Source organism: Ailuropoda melanoleuca, chromosome 14 (genome assembly GCF_002007445.2).
Source record: "Ailuropoda melanoleuca isolate Jingjing chromosome 14, ASM200744v2, whole genome shotgun sequence".
Taxonomy (NCBI): Eukaryota; Metazoa; Chordata; class Mammalia; order Carnivora; family Ursidae; genus Ailuropoda; species Ailuropoda melanoleuca.
Window position 1 is genome coordinate 85,196,994 of NC_048231.1, and position 19,003 is coordinate 85,215,996.

Here is a 19,003-nt window from a genome sequence, read left to right on the forward strand (position 1 = left end):
GCCAGGAAGAGACATTGATGAGAGAGATGATTAAAGGTGGCCTCACAATTCTTGAATAGTGACAGATGGGAAGGGTACAACGATTAGTAAGAAAATACAGAGAGAGAAGAAACCTGAAATGAAGTACATTCTTGCTAAAGTAGAGATGTGAGATGACAAAAGAGGGAAAACAAAGGATGAATTTTCTCTACCTGACAGAGGAAACAGGGAGAGATATTGAGCTGACCAAGTCCTATCCTTGCATGGAAGAAGCATGCTTGTCCTCAACTCTCTTGACCTATCAGATTTAGCCCAAATCCTTCCCAAAGCCCTTCCACTAGGGATCCTAGATTTCCAACCAGATATCATGAAACTGGGCCAGCAAAAGCAGACTTTCTGCTTTCTGGATCTGAAGACAGATAAATAACAATAACCATTCACTGAGTATATATCATATGTCAGGTACTGTGAGCAGCCCTTGAACACAATTTGCATCATCACTTAGCCCTGCAGATCAAATAAATTGGATCAGTTTTTAAATGTGGAGCGTAGGGCTCAGAGAAGCTAAATAGCTTTCCAAGTCACATAGTCACAGAGTAACAGAGCAGGGAGCCAATCCCCATCTATTTAATTGCAGTTTTCTAGTCAAATCCACAAGTTTACATAAATGATGGACTAGCCACCTTCCCAAGCTGCTTGAGGTCTGGTCCATTTTGGATAAAACCCTTTTAAAAGGTACTTTCTGGGGTGCCTGGGTGGCACAGCGGTTAAGCGTCTGCCTTCGGCTCAGGGCATGATCCTGGCGTTATGGGATTGATCCCCACATCAGGCTCTTCCGCTATGAGCCTGCTTCTTCCTCTCCCACTCCCCCTGCTTGTGTTCCCTCTCTCGCTGCCTGTCTCTATCTCTGTCAAATAAATAAATGAAACCTTTTTTTAAAAAAGGTACTTTCTTAAATAAACAAAGTGAAAATAAAGAATATAATTGGTTCACACATGTGTAGATTGACCAGGTTACCAGATATTATTTTCCTCTTATTTTGTCCTTTGAAAATACTTCAAACCCTGAGAGATGTAGTTATCTCTGCTGATATGATAATACCTTCTAGAATTTTTTTTTCATCTTATATCTTTGTGTGGCCATAGGTAATTCTTCTTACCATGCAACCTTGTCCTGGCAATTCTCTTTGATATATGCTTTGGGGATAAGAATCGCACTTCCTGTAACAGATTCCCAGGTTCCTTTCTGGATGCATAGGTCAGCTCAAACTTCTGAGGCTTCTGCTCTGCTTCTTAATGAAAGCATTATTTCTCTTAGGAATTATTCCTATATGAGCACATCTTCTATATTGTTTGGCACGTAATTGGATTTTAGGAATATGTCCTGCTCTCATTTGGTCTGAAATGAAGTAGTCTCATCATAAATCTACATTCCCTTGGAACCTTCCTCAGAGTTTAGCTTTTTAATCTACTTTGTAATTTATTAGCAGAATAATGATTAGAATGCCCAGCTTGTAGTAATAGCTTAGTCCCCTCCCAGTACATAATAGCGAATACCCATTTTTGAGGGTTCTGAGAGGGAATTGTTTAATCAAAGTCTCAACGTTATAATTTCACAATTTTGCAATACCTTTCATTTAGCTAACACTACAAGAATGTATTGGATGCCTGGGATGTCACTAAACATACAGTACTGGATTTGGGGATTAGATTGGTAAACTGTGTAGACTTGGCTTCTACTCTTCCTAGAGAATATAATTTGGTGTAGGATACCAAAAAAAAAAAAAAAGTCTAGACCGTTAGAGTTCAGTGTAGGAAGTTTCCAGAGGGGACTTCTCCTATTCCTGTGAAAGTCCAGAATTAGAGACTCCTAAGTCAGGGCGGAAATCAGTGAGGTAACATCTAAGTAGAAGTCTGAAGGAAAAGCCTAGGTGAGAGCAGCAGACAGATGGAGGGAGGTATTCCAGCTCGCGTTGCAGCCCACATAAGTGGCAGAGGCAAAAGCATGAGGTCTTCATGGAACCGATTACAGTCAGTGACCCCAGAGACCTTCCCCCGTGCCCTTCTCAGGCTCACCCTTGCCCAAGACAACTGAGAACATAGAACGGGGATGGGAGAAGCAATGTGAGAAGTGGGAAGAGATAGGTCCTTGTCAGTGAAGCTGGGGCAGGGAGAATTATCAATGACTGAACTGGGTTTCCTCCCTGGGATTGGGAGATGGATTTAAAAAGGCCTTCACACAATGCCTTACACATAGTAATCCCTCCATGGATATTGAGCGGATTAATGATTGGATACATAAATTGATTTACCAAAGAAAATTCATACATGTAGGATCCAATTCCATATACTACTATGATAGTTTGTAAAAGATAAATTAAATAGGTTTCTGGGAACAGAATAGAAATGATTTAGTGAGAAAATGTATTCTGATTTCTAAACAAACACCCTACTGAAACTTTAGGGTGGAACTTATTTATAAATAAGAGACTACCTCAGTCTTAGTAATTGTCTTAAATGTATACACCTTCTGTCTTAAAAATAGTTCCCTATTCTCTTAGGGAAAGGTCCACAGTTTAAAAATATTATTTTTTTGTGTGTGTGTGGGGGGGGTGCACCATTCCTGGAAATACCGCAATACAAAGTCCGTGTGTAGAATGGACCAGGCAAGGTCCTATTCCATCACCCTGCTCCAAAAATCCGTTGAATACGTTGTCCTGGATAGAGGACGTATCAGATATTAAACTTATAAGAACAGATACTACACTTGATCTTTGCTAAAAGGCCGAGAAGCAATTAAAATAATTCTTCACTTCAAGAGTAACAGTAGGAACTTGATAGACATTCAATAAATATTGATTATTCCATTTTAGAAACTAACCCAATAAATTCTTTTACGTAAAGATTAAGATTTAATGAAATATTATGGAGATCATTAACTGCTATCTTCTATTAATTTAAAATAAAAAGTGGTTTCAAAACATTATTTTTTTCAAATTCACATTTCTTAGTTTTACTAAAGTTCTCAATATACTAGCTAGAAAGCCATGATTATGAATATTGAAAATAACATGAAACTTCAGGAAAAAAATTGTTATTCTTTGTAATTTCAATCATATACAGCCAAGCATCTTTTTGGTAAGTTTGCAAAATTACTTTGTGAACTATAAAAACTTTAAACCAAAATGTAAATTTTATCTACTTCTTCGTTTAGACAATTAAAAGCTAGAGTTTAGGGTCAAGGGAACAATGATAAGAAAAAAATACAAAGGGAAAAGAAATAAAGTTTACCCTGAGTACGATTAAATGTTCCTTTAATTTCCCTGATGTTACCTATTTATATTTTACTTAAATCTTCAGGCTAATAAAGAGATGATGTGAATAAAACATCTACTTGATCTGTTGGCTGCATTTATAGTATTTTAGTTAACAATATGGGGAATGACAAGGAAATAAGCCTATTGGTTGTTTGATGTTTAATGCAAATTAAATATTTTTGTGTTTTTGTGAATAAGTCTTATCATCATTCATGTGCCTCATAGGGAATGGAGGTCAGGCAAGTTAATAAGCTCAGGGAAAAATTAGTGTCTGTAAACATTATATAGTAAATTTCTAAGATAAACAAACTCTGGTATCTAGACAGGACATGGCTTTATAGAAAAATTAACCAATAATGTAACTGTTACCAAGGCTATTGTACTGACATCATAAAATAGTAGTAGTGGTAGTAGTAACTAGTAACTTAGAAACCAAAGTTTCAAAACTGTTCTTTGAATTTTTATTATTTTCAGAAATCACTTCCTTTTTCTGGATTTTACTATGATAATTTTTTTTTGTAAAGAGATTCTTACCAAAAAAAAAAAAAAGACTATGTTATAGTATGGTAAATTCGCCTCTTCTCCATGACAACAGATAAAGAAGCTGTAACCATGGCAACAGTACTGGGCCAGAGAGATTAGGGCCAGACTGGAGATTAGGCCTCCAAGAGCAAAGAAAAAAAGTCCTGATTGGTTCCTTATTGAGACCTTATGTGAAGAGGAGTTACTGTTGAGAGAAAGCATGGAGGATTAGTAAGAACAAAATTAATTCCCTGTATAAAGAAAGAAGCCATCCCTTGGTTAAAAATGTGTCCGTTCCTTTTCATAGGAGGGCTGTTAAAACTGAGGTAAAAGAGTCCATGATTAATTCTATTCTGAGCTTTATCTGTGTCATCTGCGTCTAGACTGGCTCTGTGAGAAGGCACTCCTGGAAGCCTGAGGAGAAAAGCATCCGTGTGCAGACTCCCCTTGCTCTCCCTCCTGGCAGCCCCTGGATAGGTGGGGAAACCACCTCATTTCTGATGTGATACCATCTCTAAGTGAGGTGCTTTGGGGGAAAAAGGAATTGGAAATTTCTCTCCTATTCTTTTAAAACTAATTTGTCTAACTTCTTGAGAATTCTCAGAAGATTTTTACAAGTCATCATGGATCACGTTCTGTTTTTAGAAAATGTTTTGTAAAGAAAAAAAAAATCTACTAATGACCGCATTTGCTTTAAGCTGGCAAAATGTGTCAGTATACGTTTTGAGAAAATGAGCTATGATTTTGCAAGGATGCATGGCTAAAGGGGTTACTTGGGGTGTTTTAGATGATAAATTTATAAACCTGAGAATGGTCAGATGATATGAATATTTTTCATTTTAAAGGATTTTGCCAAATTAACTGTCAAAAAGACTGTCCTCTTACAAACTTCAACTGACAGTGTAAGAGAGTGTCACATCCTGGCCAACCCTAGATACTAACATTCTTTAAAGTCTTGCTACTCTGACAGATTTTTTTCCTGATACACTTTATTCTGACAGACTTTTTAGATTTTATTTTAATGCACATTTCTTTTACTGTCAGGTTGAACCCTGCTTTAAAATAAGATTCTTTATTTTTTCTTGATTTTTGGATTTGTTTTTAAATATTATAGATATTAACCATCATCTGTTGGATATTTTGCAAATACTTTGGGTCATTCTTTCCAGAGGAAATAACACTAACACTAGACTCAGGGAAGGGGGACTGCAGGAGTTAGGGGGACCAGATGGGTCTGTTAGAGTGGGCGCTGCTGTGGGAAGCCTTCGGAGAATCTCCCGTGGAACCTCATGGGGGAAGCCTGCTTCGTGTGAGCAGCAAAAAGCCAGGAAGCCTCCAGATCCTCTTGTCATTCAGAGGTGTGAAGATTAGGTGTTCATGCTGTTGTGTGGTATGTTCTCACTCAAACCTTGTTATGAACTCAGCACACCCCCCCATCTGATTGGGGGGACAGGGGAGAAAATCCAGGGAGCCTCCATGTGAGCTTCCTGAGGAATGCCCTCATGTACTTTTTGCCCTTGACTCCTCTGTACCTAGAAGGGCTGGCAAAGCATAGGCCAGCCCTGAATATTTTGGGGGGTGAGTGGAGCTAATGGATGCTGCTTACTGTGGAAACTTTGCAAGCCTCTCCCCAGAGTGGTATTTTTCTGGCCACAGAAACACACTAGGCTGTTAGGCAGGATGGCCCTTGGAGTCACCCTCAATCAGTGGCAGGGGGAGTGGTGGATAAATACCTCAGCCTGCTTCTTTCAGGACAGATAACCTAGAGGCCAGACCACACTGGCCCGCAGAGTCCCCCGTGGAGTTGCTGTCCAGTTTCCCGCGGTGCTAACTGCCAGATAAGTCACTTTTTCTAGCTTTCATTCCCTGCCGTCTCACTTCCCAACTTCCTTGGATCACCTTCCAAAGAAACTATTTGCACTGAAGTCTGCTTTTTAGAGCCTCCTTGTGGAGGAAGCCAAGCTAAGAAAAGTGATAACAGGAGCCAGGCCAGTAGGCCCGCTTCAGAGTTTGGAGATTCCCTGAGGATAAATAAAGAGTAGAGTAATATGACCAGAGGTGTCTTTTTACAAGCTTATTCAGGATGCTGTCTGTACAGAGAATGCATTTGAGGGAGATGAGTGGAAGGAAAGCAGGGGAGCTGGAGAAAGCTGAGACAGCTGTGGCAGTTCTAGGAAGACGGGATAATGGTTCGGTGGTGGAGCTAACACGGAGTAGATGTCCAGGAAGGGATTCCTAGAAAGGATGAGTGAGAGAGTCAGGGTAGGGGATGCCTTTTGGGTTTCTGGGCTATACAGTTGCGAGGACAGCACAGATACAACGAGTTGAGCACCCCAGGAGGAGAAGCAGACTGAGTGGACAGTGAAGGGCTTGGGAGGGGGTAGTTTGAGATGTCCATGGTGTGTGGAAATACAGGTTTTTTGTCAAGAGGCTTAACATCACCCACATTTTTGAGACAGAAGCTACGTGTCCAGGCATCAATTTTCTTCCTCTTCACCACTCTGCCACAAAAGATTGACTAACTTGCTGCTGGTCTACCCTTTGTTTCAATGCTGTGTTGACCAAAAATGCAAGGGACAATTTGATCTATGAAGAAGTTGGCTAAGAATATATGGAGCGAGAAATAACTTTGAAAGCTTTCTGCAGTTCTTGAAAGCTTCTTTCTCTTTGTAACTGGTATGTATTGTCAATTGATAATGTTTCTGGAACCATTGGGAAATGAGATAGCTGCCCTCTCCCCTGTGGATTTTCCAGTCAACAGGAGTGTAGTGCACAGTAAGAATAGCGACTCAGCCAGGCCCTGGAGAAAGTGAATGCAAGGATGGAGGCTAATTTTGATAAGAACTAGAGAAAATGGCCCACAAAAGCCAGTGTGAAGATTAAATGTAGGCAAATGGCTTCTCATGTGTTGGCATTAGAAATCACCTGTCAAAATGAAACATACGCTTCCTACCCGTGGGAACTTGATAAAATAAGAAGATGAATTATGAATATACACATTTAATAGAAAATTCTATTATAGATTGTAAATGCCCCCAAATATTTAAAAAAGGAGTCCTTCAATTGTGGATGATTTATTCCTGTGAATAACAATTGTTAAGTTTTGCCATACAGGCAGCGATGCTCGACAAGCATGGGACAATTGTATATCTTTATGTCTGGTAGAATTCTTTTTCTGTCAGCCCCTTTCTAGCAGGTAGTCTGTAAGAACTCTTTCTACTTGTGGTTGGCTTCCATCAACTTTGATTTGCTGTTCCTTTCAATTGTATCTAATACAGGATAAACAGGCTCTGAGTGGAATAAGGTTTTATAGTCACCGCTTGGTTACCTGAGGCATTTATCCATGGCTATGTTTGTCTGCGTCATGCCTAAACAGAACATTTTTTAATTGTTATGAATCCCATGAGTAATGGAAATTGGACATATATGCAGTAGAATCATATATGTTATGAGTTAGCCACCCTTTCATAAGCTCCAAGAAATTCTAATATCTGTTTGATTCCATTTACAGTTTGATTGCTTTCCCTTGTTTTTCTTCCTTCTTTCAGAATGGACCATTTGATGTTTGCTCCTAGATCTGTTTTGCCTTCTTGCGCATTTCCCACCCATGGCACCACCACCTCTGACACCCTCCTCTTCTTCCTTCCTAGCTATCCCAAGCTCCAGTGTCCTCCCTTCTGCTCCCAGAGATGTGGTCCCCGTGTTGGTTTCCAGTCGGTTCGTTCGTCTCAGCTGGCGCCCACCTGCAGAAGCAAAAGGGAACATTCAAACCTTCACGGTCTTCTTCTCCAGAGAGGGTGACAACAGGTAGGTGCTACCAGTACCTAATCCACCATCTCTTTAGATGTATACAGTGGCCTAAACGCACCTGCAGGAGATTTGAGTAGGGGCTTTGGAGACCATGTGGAATCTCAGCTCTGCCCATCACTCATCACTATGCAGAGATAATATCTCTCCATGGATTGTGTGTGTTTTTTAAAGTAAGATTGTTTATAGACTCAGATAAAGTCATTTATAGGAAACTTCCTTGAAAAAAGACAAGCGTGTGAATATATACTAACCAGGTTTTTTTTTTTTTAATTTCCTTGATTTTCAAAACAATAAACAGAATAGAATTAGGCTGTATATTAATAGAATTGGATATGAAAGAACCACAGTGGCCAGGTTGTAATCCCAACTCTGTCATTGACATCATGTGATCTCAAGAAAACCACATAACTTCTCTGAGCCTGACTTTACTATATATAATAAAGTCAATAATAACACGTAGCTCTCAAAGTTTTTGTTAGGATTAAATTAGGTTGCATATGGAAAGGTCATACAAGAGTATCTAATATTTGTTAGAAATTTTTTGTTTCTCTCTTTTTTAAAGATTTTACTTATTTATTATTTAGAAAGAGAGAGTGTGTTGGGGGGAGGACCAGAGGGAGAGGGAAAGAGAGAATCTGGAGCAGACTCCAAGCTGAGTGTGGAAACTGATGCAGGGCTGGATCTCAGGACCCTGAGATCATGACCTGAGCTGAAATCAAGAGTCCAGCAGAGCTACCCAGGCTTCCCATGTTGTTCCTCTTTTCACTTCTCACTTGTAGGCAAACATCTTCTGTATATGTCTGGTTTCAAGATTACAATCTATTATTGTTCTTGATTTTTCTCAACACTTTCTACTTGAAATATTTCACAATTTTAAGACTTTGAAGTTTGATTTGTAAGTCTAACCTTGATATTGGGTAAATCCCAACTTTTTCTATAAGAATAAATTGTGGGAGCACCTGGGTGGCACAGTCAATTAGGCATCCAACTCTTGGTTTCAGCTCAGGTTGTAATCTCAGGGTTGTGAGATCAAGCCCCACATCAGGCTCCTTGCTCAAGTTCAGAGTCTGTTTAAAACTCTCTCCCTCTCCCTCTGCCCCTGCCCCCCACTGTCTGTCTGTCTGTCTCTCTCAAATAAATAAAAAATTTAAACAAATAAAAACATAAATTAATAAAAGAAGAAACTATGCAATATCTGTTTTTATTTCTTTAAATTTATTAAACTTATTTATTTTGATTATTCTAATATCTATTGTCTTCGTGAGTCTAATTCAGTGAATTGTTTCTGCTGATTCTTCCTCATAGGGGCTTGTTTGTTTTTATGTATGGGTGATTCTTGATTGTCAACTCTAATTCTTAGAAATTTCTCCGAGAGAATTTTTTTTTAAGATTTTTTTTTATTTATTTGACAGAGAGAGAGAGAGGGAGAGAAGGAGAGAGCACAAGCAGGGGATCAGCAGGCAGAGGGGGAGGGAGAAGCAGGCTCCTAGCGAGCAGGGAGCCCAATGCGGGGCTCCATCCCAGGACCCTGGGATCATGACCTGAGCTGAAGGCAGACACTTAACCGACTGAGCCACCCAGGTGCCCTCTCTGAGGGAATTTTTGACACCAAGTATTAAAGAACAGTCTTATGGGAGGATGTGCTTTACCGAAATGAGAGCATGTTAAACCAGAATTTTGTTAAGATTTATTTGGTCTATACCAGTCTCATGCTGATATTTTATTGCTTATGAGAAAGTACATTAAGTATGATAACATTTGTTTTTTCTGCCATTTTTAACACATCAACTCACATGGGTAAATGCAGACTTGTGGTAAGGAATTCTCAGACTTTTTGTTGTTCTGTTTCCAATTAAGCTAAGGCTGAGATTGTATGTTCTCCAGTTCTCTCAGGAGGTGAATTTCATTTTCTAGTTCACCCACTGAGGTTTGCTCTTTTAGGAACCTGGCTGATGCGAGGTTCTCTAATCAGACAGTACACCCTACTTTATCTGCAAGCTTCGTTTCCTATTCTCTTCTCCTATTGGTTTCTAAAACTCCCAGGCCCAGACTTCTATTGAGAGGCACATACCCTCAGGCAAATACCAGCTCCACAGGTCTGCTTTCTCGCCATGATAATTCTCTTATTTTGCTGCCAGTATATTATAGATAAAAACCACTTTTTTAAATAAAAAAGGTTTTGAATAATTTACCCAGCATTTTAGATGTGCTATAACAGAAGGGTTTTTCATATAATATCTAGTTTGTGTTATCATTTGAAATGGCATTTTGAAATATTTATTTGAATGCGTGTATGATTGGTATCATTATTATATATCATTAATTATTGACAGTTGAGCAAGTACATTTGAATATATGCATGTTCAATGTTTGGGAAATTTTATTTAAGATTAAAGCATAGGGGCACCTGCATGGCTCAGTCAGTTACATGTCTACCTCTGGCTCAGGTCATGATCCCAGGGTCCTGGGACTGAGTCCAACATAGGGCTTCCTGCTCAGTGGGGAGTCTGCTTCTCCCACTCCCTCTGCCTGCTTGTGCCCACTCTGTCAAATAAATAAATAAAATCTTAAAAAAAAAAAGATTAAAGCATAAAGCCACTCTGTAAACATTTCCCTTAGAAGGAATCAGACACCAAAACTAATATTACACTGTATGTTAACTAACTGAAATTTAATAAAAACTTTAAAAAAAAGAAGGAATCAAAAAAGCAAGGCAGCTTTCTTAATAGACCTTTCCATTCTATTTCTTGGGCATTTTTTACTTTCTCTCCTCATCAACATTTGGGTTTTCTGTATTGCAATTGAAGGTAGTCAAAGAGATCAACATATAAAAGCTCAGTTTGCTTCAGAGAAACACTGTGTTACCAAATCCCAAAATTCTGTAGAAAGCAATACCTATTTACAAATGTGCTCTGCAAACCTACTGGGCCTCTCACATAAAGATGGAATGTCATCATTTTGCTCCTCAAGAGATGAAGATTTTGGTAGGGCAACTAGGATCTACATAAACATCGGTCTGTTGATTTGGCTGAGTCCTCAGATCCACATCTTTTCTTCCATATTAAACCTCCTCCTATATAGACCCCTGATGGACCCCCATTGGTAGGCAGGGGTTTCTTCTTTCATCCTTGAATACGGACTGTATTCACTTTCTGTAAAGTTTACCAGCCAAGGGAAATGTAACCTGTTTAATGCATCTACATAGATAGAATATTTGGGGGGGGAGTGGCAGCTTGGGGGAAGTAGAGAGGGAGAGTAAAAAAGAAAGCAACAGGGAGAAGTAGAGGGAAAGACAGAAATGGTAAGTGCCCTCGTGGGACCCACTTATTCACAGAGCGGAGTTCGCACTAATCCTGGCTTCACCATTCATTCTTCTGCAGAAGAATGAAATAGATGGCTGTCTCAAGTGTTCCAGTGTCAACTGAGGTACCAATAGAAAGAGTGGGGAGAAGCCAGGATTCAAGTGTGAGGCTTAGTCTAGTCGCTCCAGTGTGTGAGTGCTTCAAACTCGTAGTTATCTTTAGGAACCCGTCCTGACGGGTACAACTGTCCAAAAGGGACAATATAGCTTGGGCTGGCCAGAGTGGTCTTTAGTGCAGTATGATAATGAGAAGGAACAGTACAACTTCGTTCATGCTGTGTCTCAGAATGCTTTCCTTTCTAGTCCACAGCAATAAAGTATATCATTTTTAAGTTTCTCTTTTGACCTGATTATAAGTAAAAAAAATAAACATAGTACACATATAGTCTATGTTCCCTAAAATCACTCATTACCAAAAAGAAGTAAGCATTCGTTTTAGTCTCATCTGCAGCTCTTTAACTCTGTGACCTTATTGATGAGCCTGGTGGTCTCTGGATCTCGGTGTGTGCAGCTAAGAAAACTGGAGGTAATGATTCTTGCCCAGTTGTCTTCTTGTAGCCATATGGATTTCCTGGAGCCACCTTAAATTTACCCTGCCCCAAACCACACTGTCTCCTCCTTAAATATATTTTCCTCTCTTTTCTTTGTATATGTTAGTACCTTCCATCCTGTTGACCAAACAAAAAGCCCAAGTCATATTTTACTCCTCCCGGCCTCTCAGCTCTGCCATTAGTCATTCTATCTTGTCAAGTCTACCTCGGCCACAGCTCAGCTATGCCCCCTTTACACTATCATCTTCATCATCACCAGTCTGATCTCTGACAATAGCTTCTTGCCTTCTAATCCATCCTCCTCACCGTCTAGTTATCTTTCTGAAATAGTTAGGATCACTCACTCATTCACAAAAAAATGTGAATGTTCTTAAATTTAAATTTAAATATGATAAAATTTCTATATAAAGACATGCACATAATAACTTACAAAGTCTTTTGAATGGAAGTCTATATCCAATCTATACATAGGTAGAGTGTGGGTCCCATAACCTATAATGGTTAAACATAAGTCTAAATGGCTGGATTTGAAAATGGTACTACTGTTTATCAGATGCGTGACTTTTGTGCATTTAGTTATGTGAAAGATGGGAATAAGGTCTCTCTGGTATGATGGCTAGAGGGAAGATGCATTATACCTTTCTGAATTGCTACGAGAACTAATTGAAGGAATTGAAGCAAAGGATCCAGGGAAGTCGCTACATATAGGCAGAATGGGGGACTCAGAAGAGTGTGGACTCAGAGACAATATGAGAAAGAGGCTGAAAATTAACTTCAGAGGTGGTAATTATCCTCATCATCATCCTCATCACCATCATCATCATCTGACCTACCTACCCAATGTGTCTTTCAGCATATAATATATCTCCTCAAATTTCCATAAAAAACTACCCATACTCTTAACAAATAAGGCCAAACTTCACTTATGCACTGGATCCCATCCTTTCTTTAAACAAAAGAACAAAGCTTCAGCTATTCCTTCTCTCCCCTCATTATCAATTTTTTTTTCCCACTCTGGTGGATCATGTCCATTAACATACAAGCATGCAGTTGTATTTTCCATCTCAACAAATTTTCCCTCAGTCCCATTTCTCTCTCCTCTACCACTCTGCTCTGTATTCCCCTGTAGAGCAAATCTCCTTGAGTTGTCTAACTTTACCCCAATACCTTACTTCATATTTCAATCATGATTCTGTCCCTGATATTTCAAGCAACTGCTCTTATCTAGGTTCACCAGTGACTTCCATGTTGCTAAATTCAATAGTCAAGTCCCAGTCCTCAGATTACTTGGGCAGTAAGCAAATTTTGTCATATTTGATCACTTCCCCTTTTGTGACACTTATCATTCCCTTGGGTTCTATTACACACACTTTCCCTACTCTAATCCCTCTGGCCACTCATTTTTAACTTCTACTTTTTACTTCAAATCTCTCTGACCTGTGAATATTGGATTGCCCCAGGGTTCAGGCTTTGAAGATCTCTTTTTATACAGTTTGTGACTTTATATTTTGTCAGTATGCTGATGTCTTCCAAATTCATATTTCTGGTCTTGACATTTTACCTGCACTCCTGAATCATATATCCAAATTCTGTCTTGGTTTCTTAACTTTTGATTTCTTATGAACATCTACAGCTTATTGACAAAACCAAATACCTGTTTTCCTTCAACCCCCCTCCAAATACTTTATTATTGCAGAGATTGCCCCTGATCTCGGTGAAATCTACGTATTTGTCATTACTCAGGCCAAAATCCTTGGAGTAATTGTTATTTCTTTTCTTTTTCTTATGTCCTATAACCAAAAACATCATCAAGTCTTAGCAGCACTGTCAAAATGCTTCCTGAATCCAGGAAACAATATGATACTTGGTTTTTGTTATAAAATAATACTGAAGATTTTCAGTTTTGTGCTGAGTGATGGAAATAAAGTGGTTCTTTGTATTATTCTGTATAGTTTTGTGTTGCTTAAAATTTTCCATGATGAAAAGCAAAGCCAAATCAATAAAAATAAAACATATACTGAATCTTACCTCTTCTTGCCCCTTTTTATTCCCATCAAGTCTCATCTGAACTATTGTAATAATCTCTCAAGGCCGTTCTCCCCACAGCAACAGGAATAAATCTTTTAAAACATACCTTAGATCCTGTTATCCTTCTGCTTCAAAACCCTCCAATGACTTTCTATCTCATTTAGAGACTAAGCAGATATCCTTTCTGAGCTGGCCCCTTGTCATCTTCCTAGACTCATCATTTATTCTTACTGTTTACCAATTTGCTCACTTCTCTCCAGTCTCACTGGCTTCCTGTGTTTCCTGAATATACCAGGAATCATCCTCCCTCAGGTTTTTGTACTTGCTGATAGGCCTGCTAGAATGTTCCTCCCCTTGACATCCATGAGGATCATTCTGTACTGTAACTTCCACTGAGTCTTTGATGAAGTGGCCTCTTATTCTGGATGTCTTACCTGACTGATGATTATCAATTTTCATTCATATTTTTTTCCACAGCTTTATCACCTTGTACTTATTGTTTCCCAAATCCCCTTTCTTGATACCAGAATATTAGCTTCCTGTGGGCAGGGCTGTTCTTATCTCCCTTATTCACTGAGCTATTTTTAGCACCTAGAGCAATATGTAACCCATAATAAACACTCACAAAATATTTGTTGAATTGAAGCCCTAACTGAAATGTCAACTACTATGGGAATCTCTCCACAGTCCTCCAGCTCAAAAGTCATCAATTTTTCCTTTATCCTCCCCTTATACTTTGATTACTATTATATTATTCCTACCTTTTGTCCAGTTTTGTATTTGTTTGAGTACACGCATGTTTCCCTTCCTGCTGATGGAAACTGGATCTTATTTATAATTCCATTCCCAAGTGTCTAAGACCATGACTTCTGTAGACATTTACTGATTGGAACTAGTAGGATAAACTAGCAGAGAGACAGATGTGGTATTCTTAATAGATAGTTCCTTAACCAATAAAACAAATTGTGTTACTGGGGAGGATGAATAAGCTGACTGAAGTTCAATAAAAACTTTTTTTAATTGAGAAAAAATAAAAGTTGATTTTGAAATTTGATTCCAATATCCCTGTTCATTTTCTCACTCTCAACTAGAGCAAATATATGCCATATGTCTCTGAGCGGTTAGCTGTGATGCTTATTTGCTCATATAGGTTTATTTAGCTCCTTAACACAATAGCTTTTTAAAAGGTGGTGGATTTAACATTTGCCTCAGACTAGTAATGACTTTGTCAGGCAAATTACTCTAGCTCAGATTATCATTAATCTGTCTGACTGGTTAATGGTGTCAATAATGCAAGTGTCATAGTTAACATCTTTTTTTTTTTTCCTAATTCAATCTTGGGTGCTTTCATTTCATAAGTCAGGGAGCAGCATAAATTCAAGAACCTGAAAGCCAGGATTCACAGAGGTGCAATTTCTTCACAGATATCCAGCTCTCCCCTCCTTGTACCTAAAAATCATTGAAGTGAAAGTGATCTTTGGAATCACAGTACAACTTTCTGCTACTTAAACATTTAGTAACTGATGCTCAGGGGGGAGTAAGTCTCATGCCAAAGGCCACAGAGTAAGCATTCATATGAGAGCAAGCATTTATTGAATACTTACTGTGCCAGATGCCAGGCTAAGCACCTCTTACATAAATTATCTTATCTCATCCTCACAACAAAACATTATCCACATGAGGCTTAAAAAAGACATTTTCATCTCTGATATACAACTAGTAAGTGGTAGAACCAGGATATAATGCAGGCCTGATTCCAAAGCAGGTGTTCTCAACCACTACACCAACTTGCTCTTAACATAGTTGGTGGATTAACCTGGAAGAGAATCAGGCTTTCTTGATATTTTCAGAATTATGACATGAATTTCTTCTATAGGTTTCTTTCCAGTAATTTTCTGACTTACTGGCTAAGTTGATTTGCATCATTTATTTAACAGTTATAAACACTATAGCAAACTTTTTATGTATGTATAGAACATTATACTTCCCATTGGATAATCCAAAGTTACTTATGGAGTGTGACACAGTGTAGCCAAAAGCTTAAGGTAATGTGGCTATGGAGTTCAACTGCATGGGTTTCAATCCTGGCTCAGAATTTTACTAGCTGTGTGGCCCTCATGCGGGATAGATTCCTCACGTGGGATAATAATCATAACTGGCATGTAAGGTTATGACAACTTTAAAAATTGTTAGTACCTAAAACATTTGCTTATTGTCTGGTGCTCCAAAAGCACTCAGTTCTTGTCAGCCAGTGCTATGTCCAAATGATTGTGTGTATTAGAAATGAAAAGCAATGAAAGACAGGTGTTTCTCAATTTATATTTAGAGAGGACTTTATCACTTTATAAATGTTAGCCCATTTGATCCTCGGATAAGGCAGATATGATAATTTCCATTTTACGATCAGCAGGCCTCACTCTGTTCAGGAAAAAAAAAAAAACACTACCTAAGAAGCTACACAACTAGTAAATATTAGAAGAAAGGTTTAAATGCAAGGTTTCTAGTCCAGTGATCTTTTCACTGTACCATACAAAGTAAAAGATAGTCCCTAAAAGAGGTACATACAAAGTACTGTGGGAGTTCAGATGAGAGAATTAAAACATTTTCATGAGCATCATTCAATTTAATCCTCACAATAACCCTGAGAGGTAAGCAGATAAGGGACTGGTATCTTCATTTTGCAAATGAAGCAGGGAAGGCTCCAAGATAGCTCCTGACTTGCTCAAGGTCACACACCTATTCTGTGGCAGAACAAAAGCTGGACTGGATCTTCCAACTTGCAGCCCTGTATGCGTTACATGGCATTATGCTGCCTCGGAAAACCTGTGCTCACTGCTCAGGATTAAAGGACCACCTTTGCATGATTGACATGGAGGATTCATTTTAGAATTCATCGTGCATTACATTTTCAACATGGTGTTTACATCTTCTTTCCCCACTCTTCAGCGCTGAGGCTGTGCAGCTGATGAAGCTTGTTATGAAGGGAGGGTGTTGTGAAGGAAAGAGAACAACACTCAGAATCCAAAGCTCCACATTCTGGTCCTGGCTTACAGCCTGGCAAAGTTAGCCCCCCTTTCACTCTGCTTCCCTGCAAAAATGTAAAACCCTGTCCTTTCTACCTCAAAATGTCCTTAGATCATTGAATAAGAGAAGAGTGATTTAATTCTTCCAGTGGACTTAATGTATACTGAAAAATAAAACATGCCCTCTATAAACGCCATATACAAATGAATGACCCATTATTCACTTGTGAGTTGACTGTGTGTCTGGCTCTGTGTTGGGAATAATAGAGAAGCCTCTTCGGAGGCAGTTTAATAACGTCGGGGGGATCATTCAACTGAAGAATATATAACTATGCACTGAATTAAGAGCTCTAAAGGAAAGGAACATTCTTCTGTGAGAGAAGACATGTGTGCATAATGTCTATGCCATAATGAGATCTGTATTTTGAAAAGACGGCTGGAGCTGCAGAGTGGAAGTTAGAACCATGTGGTCAGCCCAGGGGACGCAGAGAAGCCATTTAGACTATTGCAGAAGTACAGGCGAGAAATGATGAAGGCTGGATCAGTGGAGATGGCGCGGTAGAAACATATTATTCTAGAGATATTTAGGAAGCAAAATTGATAGGAGCAGCTGACAGATTGGCAGTCATGGTGAGACAACGGATGTTTACAAGGATAGCGCCTAGTTTTCTGGCTTATTTAAATGGAAGGATGGTAGGGTAACTCACTGACATTAGGATGCTGGAAAAGACCCAGGTTTGAGAATGAAGATCATAAATTCAGCTTCAGACAAGTTTTTTTACATACAGTCAAATGGGAATGTCAAGTAGGGCCTTCCGAATAAGGAGCCTGGCTGGAGCTCAGAGGAGTTTGGGCCTGAAAATGTAAATATATCAGGAATTTATCAGCATATCGATGATAACTGCAGCTTTCAAAGGACCCCCCCAAAAAGAAACTAAAATAAAACCAAGAAGAGGACCCAGAACTGAGTCATCTTTATTAAGAGACAGAGGCTGGAACTAAACAAAATAAACAATTCAAAACAAAAAGCTTTTTTTCCATGAATAGGTAGTTTTTAAAAATGTTTAATTACAATAGCTATTTGTTATATTACTACTCTCTTGATTGTGTACTGGATGCTGAAACAGAGATTATAGTAAAATAAAATTTTTAAAGGTCTGTTCCTCAGACTATGCTTTTTAACAATTCAAGGAAAAAAGGAATTTTTAGCCAAAATTTAATCAAAATACCTCTGACCAACTAACTAGATGATCTCCATTTCCCATTATGCTTTACCTGGTGGCAAGTTACCTGTGAACCCACTTTTCCTTCAAGATAGCTCTTCATTTCAAACTTTATGGCTCTGGGGTAAAAAGGAGTGTAGCATCGGGTAGCTGTTGCTGCTGCCATTTTGAGCCCTATTCTAGTAGACAACCATATTTCAGTTTTGGAATCTCCTCATCATTGTACCGTTCTTGTCATTGAAGAAATAAACCAGGATGTTTTAGTGGATAAAAACAGGTTGCTAAAAATCTTTCCATTAAAAGTAACATAGTTCCTTCCCTATAAAGCACCAATAATGTAACTCATCCCCCTTGAAGCAACTAATTAGGTGTTTGATACCTCAAAACAGCATTTTTTGCTCACCTCACAGCTGTAACTAGACGTTAACACCCTGGTGCACTTGGGCAAGACAATATGTGTTTACATAATATGTATACTAGCGACATGTTGTTACAAATGATCTGGTGAGAAACAGTATCATGCTTAATCTTTAAAAGTCTACTTACTTCTGAAATGTAAATACAGAAGAGCTGAATTCAGTTACACACACACACACACACACACGATTTTTTATTCCCAACAGAGAATATTAGATTATAAAGGCTCCTTTGAATAGATCCCACTCTGTTTTCAAATAATGAAAACAAAACCCGAGAAGGGTTGGGTTAGAAACTAAGAGGGACTAAGCTGGGATAGAAAAATGTAACCAGATCCTGCTCTCTAAACGTTTTGGAGATGACAGTATGTGGAGATGTTATGCAATTTTCCATTAACATTTTTACATCTATTTACGTATTCATTTAAAAGTTTGTGAGTACTGGCAACATAGCCATTTTTATATTCAATGGGTATATATGCTGAGTGCCAACAAAATGTGAATGGAATATGGCTTCTCTTCTAAAGTAATTCACACCTGAGTCAAAGATAGACATGCCTATTAATACAATGTGATATGTGCTACAATGGATCTATAAACCAAGAGCAGCAAAAGCATGAAAGAGTATTTAATGCTGCTGGAATCAGAGGACATGATAGTAGGAAAGTTCCAGTCAAGAGATTTTATTTGAATTGGGTTTGAAGAATGAACAAGCTTTTGCCAAACTGAGAAGGAACTGTGAGTCAGGAGAAGGTAACTCCAGGATAATTGAAA

General features: G+C 38.7%; 1 protein-coding gene and 2 non-coding genes across 5 annotated transcripts in view; 2 read left to right on the top strand and 1 right to left on the bottom strand.

Moving 5' to 3' along the window:
• The window catches only part of DCC (DCC netrin 1 receptor), a 1,087,479-nt gene that overhangs the window by 752,940 nt on the left and 315,536 nt on the right, over positions 1-19,003 (top strand). For all 3 annotated transcript variants that reach the window (XM_034642890.1, XM_034642891.1, XM_034642892.1), the window contains exon 8: positions 7,468-7,624. In XM_034642890.1, the coding sequence (XP_034498781.1) occupies positions 7,468-7,624 (157 nt within the window). The remainder of the gene's footprint in view (positions 1-7,467; positions 7,625-19,003) is intronic.
• Positions 2,586-2,775, bottom strand: LOC117796194. The gene has a single exon (XR_004620563.1). It is a non-coding gene; the product is annotated as a U2 spliceosomal RNA (small nuclear RNA).
• LOC117796223 lies at positions 5,157-5,260 on the top strand. Its single transcript, XR_004620589.1, has one exon. It is a non-coding gene; the product is annotated as a small nucleolar RNA U13 (small nucleolar RNA).